The sequence below is a fragment of the Cygnus atratus genome, chromosome 5 (assembly GCF_013377495.2).
Source record: "Cygnus atratus isolate AKBS03 ecotype Queensland, Australia chromosome 5, CAtr_DNAZoo_HiC_assembly, whole genome shotgun sequence".
Classification (NCBI taxonomy): Eukaryota; Metazoa; Chordata; class Aves; order Anseriformes; family Anatidae; genus Cygnus; species Cygnus atratus.
The window spans coordinates 47048344-47062021 of record NC_066366.1 but is presented as its reverse complement, the minus strand read 5'-3'; the positions used below and the strand labels follow the sequence as shown (position 1 = coordinate 47062021).

At 39.5% G+C, this 13678-nt stretch overlaps 2 protein-coding genes across 3 annotated transcripts in view; one reads left to right on the top strand and one right to left on the bottom strand.

Annotated features, from left to right (window-relative positions):
• Positions 1–1354: 1354 nt before the first annotated feature.
• GPR65 (G protein-coupled receptor 65) lies at positions 1355–2398 on the bottom strand. The gene has a single exon (XM_035539262.1). The coding sequence runs from the start codon at positions 2396–2398 to the stop codon at positions 1355–1357; it is 1044 nt and encodes a 347-aa protein (XP_035395155.1).
• An 8810-nt stretch (positions 2399–11208) lies between these two features.
• The window catches only part of GALC (galactosylceramidase), a 40105-nt gene continuing 37635 nt past the window's right edge, over positions 11209–13678 (top strand). The window contains exons 1-2 of one of the 2 annotated variants that reach the window (XM_035539296.2): positions 11209–11500; positions 11935–12003. In XM_035539296.2, coding sequence (XP_035395189.1) covers positions 11252–11500; positions 11935–12003 — 318 coding nt within the window. In that variant the 5' untranslated portion in view covers positions 11209–11251. The remainder of the gene's footprint in view (positions 11501–11934; positions 12004–13678) is intronic. The other variant, XM_035539297.2, reaches the window with a different exon arrangement.

Genomic DNA, 13678 nt, shown 5'->3' with positions numbered 1-13678 from the left:
AAAACCACCAAAATCAAACATTCTTCCTGGAAACTGACCCAAAGTGAAATGTTTATGAGGAGACAAAGAAAACCCCATAGTGTTTTGATTGTCTTTTCACAGGGGTAGGTGCCCACCACTACCAGTGAATCACAGCAATAGCAGGGAGCTTGCATGTGACCAGATCCCTGTGTTAACAGCTCTACTTTTGATTTGTGCTAATTTCAACCCTTTTAAAATTTGGGATCCTTTGCTGCCATTCTTATTAGCTATTGGTCCATTCTTGTTCTTTGTTGCTTTTTTTTAGTATAGTTAGTTGGCTTGTTTGAATTTTTGTAAAATTGGCCGACTGAGAGCTCAGCCAGTAACTAGCTGAAGCCTCCATCTGCAGTTATAGAAGTGGATATAGACCTCCTTGCTCTGTTGACTCCATAAAAACAAACAAAAAAACCCACTCCAGATTACAGTCAAAATAAGCAAGACTAAAGACTAGTCTTTTGTGTTGTGGAGATGTGAAACCTCACCTTCCATTCCTTTCCTTTCCTCCTTGTGCATATTAGGAAAAATTTCATCTGACTTAAACCATCAGTGGCTAGAATCTGGTTCCTTATATACACTCTAAGTAATGAATCTTTAACTATCTGAAACCCAATACTCATATTGTAATGAAAATACTCATATTGTAATGAAAAGACATGACATATAATTATACATTAGGACGTTTTCCAAAGAAGATAAAAGTTAAGTCTCTGCCTACATGAGGTAAACGATTTTAAGAAGTGGCTAATGGGAGGGGTATGCTGAAGGAGAAGTTGAGCCATTACTGAAAGACAGGAATCTTCATAGCACCATCACATCAGAGAAAAGATTGAACACCCTCTCTCTGTCTGCTCCTTTGTCAATCATTTGAATGATCTGTGTTTGTGTGCGTTCTTTATTCATTTCTACCACAGATTTAAAAACAATCCTACATAAGGCTCCTTCACAGCTAAGCTTTAGGTTTTTATTAAAACAGGAAAACAAATGACTGGTTAAGAGGACTTCAGCCTTCCTCCAGCTGAGTACATGTATGCCCAGCACATGGACTAGCTAGCAATCTGAGACAGGAGGCAGTTGGGTGGGGAATCCTCAGTAATTTTTTCAGCGTGTCATGTTCACCTTTCTTGACTGTATGTTTGTTTGTTGATTTATGTACCACATCTGTTTTAAAGATACATGATGATGCTCCCTCAATTTCATTGACCCTGTAATAAGTTCTCGTTAGTTCCAGCTACTGGTTTCACTTAGATTAGTATACTTCTGGGGTATTTCCTACGTATAGATGGCAGAAGAGTTCTCCTTTCTTTTTGCTTTATGTTATCCACTTTTTCTTTGACTATGCTCTTGCAGCCGTTTTTGAGAGAGTCTCCGTTTCACAGCAAGTTCTGTAGGTGATATTGCTCTTTGTAGTAGAACTGCACAGAGTATGTTCTTCCACTTGGTTTCCCTCAGGCTTTCGTAGGTATAAGCAACACCTGAGCAAATTCAGAATGTCTGTTTGTGCAGTTTCACTCACAAAGCAGTAAAGAATCGGATCGGCAATGCAATTCAAACTTGTTAAGGCTTGTGTGATTCTGTAGATCTTATACATCAACTGCAAAAACTGGGGGTTAGTGGAGTACGGTTCCTTGATGCTACGAATAAACAATACAACATGATAAGGCGTGAAGCAAAGAATGAAAGTAACTGTGATATTCAGTATAAGTTTCCTGATTTTTTTCTTTTCTTCATCTACTGTGGCTTGATTACACCTCACTGCTTGGTAGATTTTATGATAGCAAAACACAATGATTATCAAAGGAACCAGGTACCCTGAGCATATCCGGAGTAAATTTATCTGTGCCTGCCACAGTTCCAGGGGGTATTTATCATAACATAATGTATGATTAGTGGAATTGCAAGGATCACTGAACACGTCGTTGTTCATCAGTATGACAGAATTCAAGATGCCTTCCAGAAGCCAAACAATTATGCTGACAATCAGTGAAAATCTTCTTGTGCGCAAGTGCTGGAGCTTCAAGGGGTGAACTAATGCCAGGTACCTGTCGACAGAGATGCAAGCAAGGAATGCGGTGCTAGTGTAGAAATTCATATACATAAGGAAGGCAGAAATTTGACAAAGCGTGGCAGAGAGCCTCCAGTTATCTCCATTCCAGGCATAATCAATCCACAGAGGCAGAATCACAGAGTACAAAAGGTCAGCCAGCGACAGACTGAAGAGGTAGACTGCTAACTCATTCTTTTTCCTCACTTGAATGCAAGACACATAGAGGGATATGCAGTTGATGGGAATACTGATGACTATCACAATGCTGTACACAAATGGAAACAAATACTTATCCAGGGTGTGATCATCATGGCACTTAGCAGTGTTGTTCATTGTCCACCCTGAGGAGTTTTGTGCTAATTCCAGCCCAGATGCAATAAAAATTCCTCTGTAGTCTGATGGGTGGTCATCTGTTAGTTCTTCAGGACCTGGTTGGTAAGATTCCACCTTTCTGTTGTCAAAAAGGAAAAATATCAGCTATAACATTTTTTGACTTCTTAGTGGTATTGTTTTTTTGAAGAAATAAATTGTCTTTGTAGGAGACCAAAAGTTTTAAACACTCCTGGATGGACATGTGCAGAGGAAGAACCCCAATGTCTAAGAAGGTCAAGGTCAGTCATATGCAAGCTTATACAGCAGAAGCAGTATGAGACACTTCCAGAGGGGTAGGGTGCTGGAATCAAAGGTCTCTCTTGTGAGAAAGTCAAAGAAGATCAGAAAGTGCACCGCAAATAATAAACAGGAGTGAAATAGGGTGCTGGCTATATGGCAGATTTCTTATCCCCAGTGCTTTCGTCTTCTTTAAAACAATGGAGAAACAAAGACAGGGATTCAGGTACTTCCACATGTTCGTATATGCCCAGAAGAGGAGAACATGGCTGATATGCATTCCTATTACTAATCACTCTCTTGCGACATCTGCACATTTCCCTAGTTCCCCACCCCTCCTTAGTATGTGATCCCCCAAGAGCTTGCCATCAATATTGCTATTCCAGCAAAGGTTACAGCGTGTAACCTTCATGTGAAACCTGGCAAGCTACTGGATTTTTGCATGCACAGGAGAATCTGCCAGGCTTAATTCTCAAATCAGATGGAGACTCTCTGAGTACAATTTTTTATTTACAATTCTTTCCTCTAAGAAATTATGGTTGCCTTGCATGAGTTTGTAAAATCATCAGTAATTAAGCTTGTCTTAGGCACTACAACAGCCATGTGGTCAACAGCTTTAACATGAAAATAGTAAAATGGCAGCCCTGAGTAAGAAATGGGACTGGAGGAGTTGGTTGCATAAGTTTTAGAAGCACTTAGAAAAGCTGACCTTTCAGTAAGAAAGGGTGTACTACCATAGCTATGAGACAATTGGTACTCACTGGTTACATCACAGCTCTGACATTCAGTAATTCCCTTCTCCAGAGATCTAACCAAAAAATTCAGGAAACACAAGGATGGAGAATACTTGCTGTGGTCCAGCTCTATTGCCAAATATACTGCTTCAGAGATCACCTCTAACAATTTATCTGTGGTTTGAGTCTAGACTGCCAGCAGAGGAGGTGAAGCGGTTGTAGAATGAGTAGGTTGCAAGATAGAACTGTCTACAACTGTTCTCACGAAGGAAACAGCTCAAACTGAAAGCAATTTATGGTACAGGGATTTTCCTATGTGGTGGGCAAACTCATTCTGCCCTTTATGGGTCTGATGCATGTGTGTGGAGGTTTGTGGGTTTGTCAGAGAAACCCATGTAAGTTTATTTACTGTTCAGAAGCTATTACATGGATCTCTCTTTTCTATAGAGAAACTTTCACTGATATTCAGGAAATAAAAAGGAGTAATGACATAAACAGTCAGGAAGCACACACTTCTTTTTACCAGCCACTGATTTATTGGCTCACTTTTCGCAGTTAGTCCTAAATTCATTCACGTGCTTGAAAGATAGCGAAAATTCTTGAGAAAGACTTCTCAGTTTGTTCCAGTGAGAAGCGTTACTTATATGATGACTAGTTGAGAAAAGCAGTGCCTATATGTAAGACATACATAAGAAATATGCTTTTCAGTGTGGTTTATTAAAACTGCACAGTATATAGGGCATCATAGGCTCACCAATATAGGTAAGTATCACACATTAAACATCTAGCTCTAGAAATTGGATCCCAGGGTTTTGCTGGCCCACTTCTCACCAACAGCAAAGCACATGTATGCAGACTGATGAGATAAGTAACAGATAAAATACATACCTCTTCTTTATATAATTTTTAGCATCTTTTTTCCTATAACAGGTCTAACAGGGAAATGTGCCCTTTCAGAAGCATGTATGTAATGCAGTAAGTGGATGAGGCAGTGTTTATACTAGGCGCATGACTGAGAAATTGGAATTCCTTCTCCTCCCCCACAAACTCTTTCTCCATTGTTAATTGACTTGCTATATTATAGACTCATCCTCCTCATAAGCTCCCGACTTGTCTTCATGTTACACACCACAGATCTTCCCACAGCTAGCTAAATCATCTCTTTCAAACCTAGGCACAGACCAACTAACTTACCTTTAACCTTCTCTTTTTAACTCACTGTTTCTAAAAGTTTTCCTCTCTTGATCTTACTGATCATAGGTAAACCACCTGTCTTTATATTGTAGTCATCTGAATAAACTGCATGTTCTTTAAGGCAAGACCTTGCTTTGCTCTTTTGCCACCTGTCTTAACATTTTAAGCTCTAACTGGATTATGGCAGGCTGGGACACTGAAGATGGGATTCAAAAAGAGAGCTAAGATGACGTGAAAGTTACCACCTCAGCAATATTTTCTGTCCTTCTTGTTCACAGGTCACTACACCCCATGGCTTTCTTTTATGTTCAACTACTATCATCAACAGTTTCTATGAACAAAGCTCAGAAGCCAGTCTGGAATTCCTCAGGTAATCCATGTCCTAGCTTTGATGACACATCGATGCTACTTATAGGAGGATATTCTTTCAGTGACAACGATAACAAAAAGTGTGTCATTCTGGCATGTATTGACCTACACTGAAGTGTGTCAAAGAGCCAGCAAATGAAGTAGGTCACAATGTATGTTGTAGTTTTTTGCACAGAAATAGAAAAGCAAAAAGCACTGTTTTGCATCTGATTATAACACATTTCGCTACAGTTATTTGGGGTCTTGTCTCAGAGGAATCTGTCCATACCATTCTTCCTTACACAGCACTTTTCTGATAATTAGGACTATGTAATGCAAAATTATTTTTCTTACCTGAAAGCATGATCTGAAGCATTCCCATGTTTTTTCTCAGCTCCTGAGCGTACCTGCTAGTTTTCTTCAGGAAGATGGTATTGGCTTACAGACACCCTGAAACACAGTGTTTGGTAATTTTTCCCATTTACTGTTAGAATTTTTCTAAAAATCTATCAAGGAATTTCTGTTTAAAGATACTGTCTAATGGTTTGTCTTTCACGATTCAAACTGTCTGTGACTCAAATGTCTCCCCTTATTTTGTAGACTTGTTTTGGTATCAGAAGCGTACTAATGAAAAAAAAATCCATGTATATATTTCTCAACAGCCAATTCTCTTTTAGACAGATTATTCAATGATTATCGTTTTCCCAATCTCTTTATCATTTTGCTACAGAAAACCTGCTGTTAAGAGAACTCTGAAAAAATAAAATAACTAGCAGTAAGACATAATATTTAAGAAGTGGACTAGCAAATGTTATGCTTCAAGTAACATATGCAAACAAACCTGCAAATGAATGTGAATGTTACATAATGTATTTGTATTGATGCATTTCCACAGTATCTAATTTGGATTCAAAGAGAACTTTACACAGTCTCTGCATTTATGACATTTTGTAAGTAACAAAGTAAGCAAGCAACTATCCTTTCATAAGCACAAATACACAATGGATATTCCATACTCTTTTCTGTAAACAACTTTCTAAGGGGAGAACGGGGGAGTCTTTTTTATTTTTAAAATACAAGAATCCTACTACAGTTTGGGAAATTAGGAAAGATGGCGAAGACTGTAAGGATTTTGTGTTACTGACAGAGTTCAGTCACTAATTAGAAATATATAGAGATTAGCTAGAGTCACCAGCTTAATCTTGGAAGCATCCACAACCAATACATTTCCATTATGTCCTCTATTTAAAATTCAAGTTCATAAAGGACAAGTTGCTGTAAGCAATATTCATTATAATATAGTATATTTTTGCATGTACTTTGCCTAGTAGGTAAGATTCAGGGGAAGAAAACATTATGTCTGCTAGATCTGCAGAGTAGCTGCTGTACCAGTGCTACTGTGTATCAGCCATAAGATGGAAGGACAGATGTGTTTTTGATTTTTTTTTTTTTTCTCTAAACAATTTCAACAGCAGATTGGTTTGTGTTCTTAAAATAAGTTATACAGCCAAGTTGATTTCCTCAAGTAGAGGGACAACCCATAGCTGGATCTTTTCTATAATGAGAAGATCTCAAAACCTTCTTAAAACCTTGTAATTCTGAAAACCTTCACAGTTTAGGAGAGTTGAAATATGTCCTCCAGTAACATGGTCTTTTTTTGCTTAAAATGAACAGCACTTTTTCATATACTACACTAAATTTTGCTCACAGCTCTCTGAGATTCTGTAGAAACTCAAGCAGGTCTAAAAGAGTTCAGCCTTTGAGATACACTTTATGGATTATTTTATAGAGCATAAACAAACTCATTAACATGAGCAAATAGAAAAAAAAGTACCTTTTTTTTTTTTTTTAAAGGATGTAGACCACACAGGTGAACATTTTTTTGCTATATCTTGCTGTGCCTCATGTTTTCCTCTAGGCATACAGAAAGATGTTGTACAAAATATTCTCATGTACATGACACTTGGTATTCTAAGAAGCTACTTTTAGAACAGCTTGTTTTTCTGCTAAGTTTTAAGGATTGTGGATATTCACATAAATAACACTGAGTACCTTATTAATGTAATAAGTTATTAAAAAACAATAATAGAAGAGCTATTGGAACCCTCTGTGAGGTCTGAGGCAATTTTACAATGAGAACAGGACAGCTCAGAATCCTGAAAACTCATACCCTTTTCTTCTCCATCCTTCCTCCCCTCTCCTAAGCAATAGGTATTATGGTCAAGGCAATACAACTAAAAGAATAAAACAAGCTGGCGTGTCTTTTCTAACTCATCCTTTCAATGTTGTTCGCCCTCTTGCCTCATGTTTTGCATGTGCTGGGGGTGAAATACTCCTCCCAGAGCAGTCTTTTCCAGCCTGTTTTGTGTCTCTTCTCCTTGTTGCATGATGTCAGCATCACATTAATGGAGAGACAGGGTAAGACCTGTACCACAACATTAATAGTCTATCTGCTAACTTATTGGATTTTGTACTCTTACCTAGACAGCCATGTGCTCCCGCGTAGCAGTTTTACTCCTATACCATCAGTAGTGCAACCAGACTCTGGTTCTGAGAAGAGAAATCACTTCATCAGATAAAGGAAAAGGAAGCTGCTCTTAGATACACAAATGATGCAACTCCTTACAAGCCTCTTAATTTTTTTCCACTTCCCCCCTTTAAAAAAAAAAAAACAACACAACAAAAAAACACAAACCTGCTCATTTAAACTTACCCCTGGGAAAAAGACAACACACTTATTAAGAAGTATAAAAAAATTATAAAACTATATAAACACAATATAAATATAAATCATAAAACAATATAAAAAAAAAAGATCGGTAAATCTAGCTATATTTTCGGTAAATTTACATAAGTTTTACTGAAAATATTGCCAAATAACAAAATTAAATGAGTAGAGTATATTACAAACCTCTTATTTAGGATACAACGCATCCTGAAGAGAAACCATTCCACAGAAATGGAACAGCGTTATTTGTATGTGTTCAAAACATAGAAGCTTTTTTTGACCAGAAGACTTGGCACTTTCCGTTTCCAACAAATCTATCACAGAATCAAAGAAAAAATGACTAGAGAAAAACCCATAAAAATACATCATAAGGATTTTAGGAGCTTGTTCAAAAAGAGTTTAATTATTTTCAGGATCTTTGTTACTGTTTTTTTTTGTTTGCCTACTGATGGGAGCAAGTTTGTGCATAGTGTTAGTTAACAGGGGATAACAATTTCATGCACTTCAACAGTTTGCACATTTGTATATTTTTATATAAACTGAATGTGAGATTGTATGCTGCTTTCATGGGGGTGTTTCTTTTAACAGATAATTCAATTAGGGAAAAAAATGTTACATAGGCCCAGTTTCTCCTTTACCTCTTTGATCAGGACAATTTATTGTGTGCTCTGATTTGTCCATAAATATTGTTTAGAACGATTGATGTCTGCTTCTAAAAAACTGGGTACAATTTCACTTTAAATGTACATCTATTGTGTAATATAAAAACTGGCCTATTTGATGATTCAGATGCTAAGGAGAAATGAAAGAGATGGGCAAATTTAAAACCTCTCGAATCCTGACTTCTCTGAGAACAGTGCCAGGCAGCTCTATAATAACCACTGGATGCAGAGATTTGGTTCCTTTTTTTTTTTTTTTTTTTCCAGACAGAGCATGACTTTTTTATCCACAGTTTTTTTCTACTGATTATCAAATCATTCTATACTTGCAGTCATTCCTTAACTGGTAACATAGCGCCCTCCAGCTTGGTGAAAATTAGGCTTTTCAGCACATAAGGCTGATGATAGGTTAGGTTAATTTCTAAAATAAATTTCAGTCAAGCCTTTATTTTCACTGAGAGAAAAGTCATCAGAAAAAGACCCGTTTTCTCACTTTTCACCTGTCTTTCCCTAATATAACATCTACTAAGAACAACTTCTGGTGGGCAGGTTCTGCTCCTCTGTTGAGGGTTCCTATATTTCACTGAAGAAAAAGCAACCTTTATCATTATTAGAAATTGAGAAATCTAGGTGAATTATTTCTAAACGTCTTCACTGAACAGTCAATATTGGGAATGAGGAATCAAAGAAAGCAAGAGTGGAGACAATGCATTTTATACATTTCTGGAAGTAAAGATACATGCAAAAAAATCAACTCTTGGCAATTCAATTTTTGATACAAGCAGCACTTTTTTTTTTGAGATCTGGATATACAGTATCTCAAATCACTCATCTCAGAACTACAGGTGCTTTTTGGGTTTGCAGAGACTGAAGTGCTACTAAGAAAGAAGAACTGAAATAGAAAAGCATCAACAGTGGAAAATTGTCTTATCTACAAAAGAAACAATGAATATTTTGTTTAAGTACTCAATAATTTTATTGCTTGTATTTGAGCTTACAAAAGGTTCAGATCACACATCGTTGTATGATGGACAAAGACATAACGAAAAAAAAAAAAGCACAGTATTTACAGGTAAAAGCCAGGTTGAGATTCCTAACCCTGAATAAAAGTCCTTATAGTCCCATTATCCTCTTCTTCCCACCAAAAAAGATTTCAAATATATTATTCTTCACCAGATGAAAAGGGGAGGTGTTCAGCACATCATACGATAGAAGTATGAGTTTTGAAAGCTGACATTTTTGGGCTCCTATGAGTGAACAAGAGAATGAATTCCGCTTCAAAAGCCTTCTATCAAGAATAAATTGATATATCATTTTTTTTTTAAAAATCACCAAAATTAAACAGTTAATTTGTCATGATGGCAATACTTTCTGTATTTGCACACTCCAGAAGTGCAAAGGTGCACTGTCTGCCAGAACAAATGCAAATTAGGACTATGAGCATAATTCTACCTCTGCCACTGACTCACTGTAGCCTTGAGGAAGTCACTGTCCTTCTGCACGTAATAATGACATTGTATAGCTCATTTGGGTGTGAGCAGGTTCATTAGTTAATGCTTGATATTGCTGTAAAGTGCAAAATGTTATATGAGTGTTTGGTATTGTTATTAAAAAAAGAAATAAACAGGAAACATTAGTCAGGTAATGTCATCACTGAGACATTAGATTCCTCAATGACATGCACAATAGAGGCAGTGGCTCAATTAACAGCATTCTTTGTGGACAGAAACATGAAAAACCTGGGATTTCCTACAGCTCTAACACACTGTGTGCATGACATCAGCCACTGCATCTCCCAGTGCCTCATTGCTCCTGAAACACACAGAACATCTGCTCTCTAAAACACCAAGGTCAATGGTCAGAATGCTCTACTTTCAGGATTTTTATACAATAATCAAATAGATCTCCAGTCTCTTGACTACTTTCCATCTGAGCAGAATGCTTTCTGGATATGGATTCCAGCTAAAAACCCTGGCTTATCCTCATGGAAACTTTTGATGTATGTTATGTCACAATCCCAACTATTTGCCCATCAGCATATCCCACAAATTCTGTAAAACAGAAAGGGGCGCTCAGCCCTGCTCCTAGGAGTCAAAATGCAGTTTCAGCAGAGCCCCTTGGGGGTCCTGCTGTGGATCTAACTAGGGCCGACTAGGATTCCCTGGGAAAACCCTGGGGTTGCCAGCACCCCTCTTCAGGGCACAGCCTCTCCCTGGGTGCCCCGCACCCCAGAGCCGCTCCCAGCCAAGCCGCTCATTCTTGTGCAAAAGACCAAAGGTCTTTCTTGCGCCGTGCTGGAGTTTTCGCCTATAACGTGCTTATGTTGCTTACAGTATGAGGGATGTGGTGGCAGCCCGAAGATGGGCTGAGGGCTGCACAAAGCCAGTCACAGCTACTGGTGGGCAGAAGCTGGTGAGGGCCTGGCAGTGAGAGATGTACCGAGATGCACTGGAGAAAGGATCCACTTGGTAGTGGATGAGGGGCACTTTGGCATCCATCTCGCGACTGGGCTGCTCATGCTGCACGATGTGCAATTTCGCTTTGTTTTCACACACACAAAAAAGCCCGCACCCCCGTTATCACAACGCATCCTGAAGTCCCCCTCCACATTCCCACACCCAAAATGGCTCCTCAACGGCTTCACTCATACTCAGCGCCCACACCCAGCATAGCAGCCCGCTTCCACACCGCGTAGGACCCTCCGTGCCCTTTTCCAAAATGGCAGCCACTAACTTCAACCCGGCCTTGCCCGGTACGGGCTCAAAACCCTTCCCCCGCTCTTTCCCTTTAGCAAAATGGCGGCGAAGCGCGCTCACGCCCCGCCCTCCGCAGGTGATTGCCAGGTTGCGAGGTCACGTGGTGGGCGGGGGCGAGTCGCCGGGGGGCCGGGGCGGGGCAGAGCGGGGCGACCGGGATGGGGCCGGCAGGGATGGGGCGAGACGTGGTGGGACTGGCCGGGCTGGGATCAAGCGGGATGGGACCAGCCGGGCTTCCCCCGCGCTCCGAGGCTCTGCTCTGGGTTTGGCTCCTGCTCGGCTCCAGCTGGGGCCCGGGTCCCCCCGGGGTCGGTGCCGTTCCGCGTCCAACGGCCACCTACGTCCTGGACGCCGGCGGCGGGCTGGGCAGGCAGTTCGACGGCATCGGCGCTGTCAGCGGCGGAGGGGTGAGTGCTGCCCCGGGACCTTGGCGCGGGGGGACGGGGGAGGCCGGAGGGGGGCTGCGGGGACGGTAGTGGGGGGTCTGAGGGGCCCCTCGAGCTCTCGGTGCCTTTGGTACGGGGTGAGGCGAGGCGGGGGGCTCGGGGAGAGCAGGAGTGATGCTGCTGGGGAGCTGTGCTTTGCTTGCGGTAAGTCTGTGTCCCTGTTCTCCAAACTTTCTTCTTTGAAGTGTATCAGAGTACCAAGCACTTAAAATCTACAAAAATGTACCAGTGAGGGGTTAGAAAAACCTTGTTGTTTGTTCTTAGCAGAGCTCCTGATGCTATGTTCACTTCTGAAGTTTTATTAACTACGCGAAAGTGCCCAGGCTGAAAAATTGGGGTATATTTATGTATTTGAAAGCTAAGGTGTGTATATTTCCACTTTCTTTCTGTTTTAGGCCACGTCTAGGCTCCTTGTGAACTACCAAGAACCCTATCGCTCACAGATTTTAGATTATCTGTTCAAGGTAAAGTCTGCTTCACTGCTATTCTGCATGAAATTAGGCATTATTATTTCTCTTCTGGACAAACTCCATCTTATAAAGCATTTACTTCAAAGTTGATTTTTTGACTTGACACCTGAGCATTGTAGAAAAACAGAAAAAGTAACAGGTTGTGTTAGTAACTGTAAGTCGTAGATGACTGTGTAGCTAAAAGAGTGGAATGGTCTAGCTCAGAGAGAGATTAGATCTGTTAGTGCTAGGTTGTATGCTAATTCACAGTGTAGTGAAACACTCATCCAGCTTTCTTTGAAAAGGTCACTTAACTGTTTGCAAGATTAGTAATTATGAATGCAAAACTTACACATGTCAAATATTTTTTTCAGGCTTTATTTTTATTATGGTTTAACCTCGCATGTATTCTTGTGGGATAAATATTTTATTTATTTTTATTCTTCTTTCATAAAGAATGAGCTTCCTAGCTCTTCACAAGAGTTTTGATTCTGTGATGAAGAGCTAGGAGGCTCGTTCTTCTGGGACAAGAACAGAACCAGCAAGAGTAGTTGGTAGTCTAGTGTGTGAATTCTGAAACCAAAGGAAGGAGTTGCCTTCCTTCAGAATATGACATCCGTCAACATTATATATCTGATAGGTGCTAACTGTAATAATGTTGTTTTTATCAGAATCTTAAATTTTATTTGTTGTCCTTGACAGTCAGCATGTTGTTCAGGAGCTTATTTTTTCAAATTATTAAAATTACTCTTTTTTTTCCTGTTTTCAACATATTTTTATCATTCATTTGGGGCTAATGAGGGCTAAATTCATTTTGTGGCTAAAATGAATGGTGTAGTTGTTTGTTATGATTGTAGGAAGTGGGTCAGATGGTTTTGATTTGAGTACAGATAGATTCACAAAATGTGAAAACTTATGCATGGACTGCATCATTTCAATAGACTGTCTGTTCCAAACTAGTGTACTTCCAGTACAAGTGCAACTACTGTAGAACGAGTACAAATATTACTGGCTTGTAAGCTGCTTTAGTTAGCAAGTGTAACCTGTGGAGTTACTCAACTTAATATATGGTAAGATTATTGCCCTGAACAGTAATAACTTGTTTTGCTTTTGGCACTGTAAATTACTCTGCTGAAAGAGGATGTCATGTCACTTTCAAGTAGTGTAATCCAGATGGCTGGAGGGGAATAGTTTACTGTGTAGTTTAAAATTGGTTACAAAGGGTAGAGTAAGGCATAATGTCTGACTGGAGTTTGGAGACCAAAATTGTGTGCTACAACACACGTGTTATGAGTTTTCTGAAGGAATCAACAGGATTGTGATAAAAGAAAATCTAGCTGAGAGATTGTGGTTTTCAAATAATTTTTGGTGTGTTCTTCCACCAAAACTTCTGAAAATGTCAAATAAGTGGGAAACAACTTTGCCTCATTCTGCTTACCGTTTAATGCCTGACTTACACAGTAGAGATGAAAAAGGGTATGTATTAGAAGTTTAAAATAACGTATGGAAGACTCATGGTAAACTGGGAAATATTTGCTTCTTATTTAAAAACCAAAACAACAACAAAAAACTGTATGCCAAGCAAACTATTGTCTGTGTAGCTTTTTTCTTTAATTGAAGTGCATTCTTACATCTTGAAACTTTTTTTTTAGATGCCAAAATGATACTTCGGTAATTCCATGGAGGAGGC

Excerpts from the sequence above, each read along its gene's own strand:
- GPR65 (XM_035539262.1), bottom strand. The coding sequence starts at position 2,398 with ATGAACAACACTGCTAAGTGCCATGATGATCACACCCTGGATAAGTAT.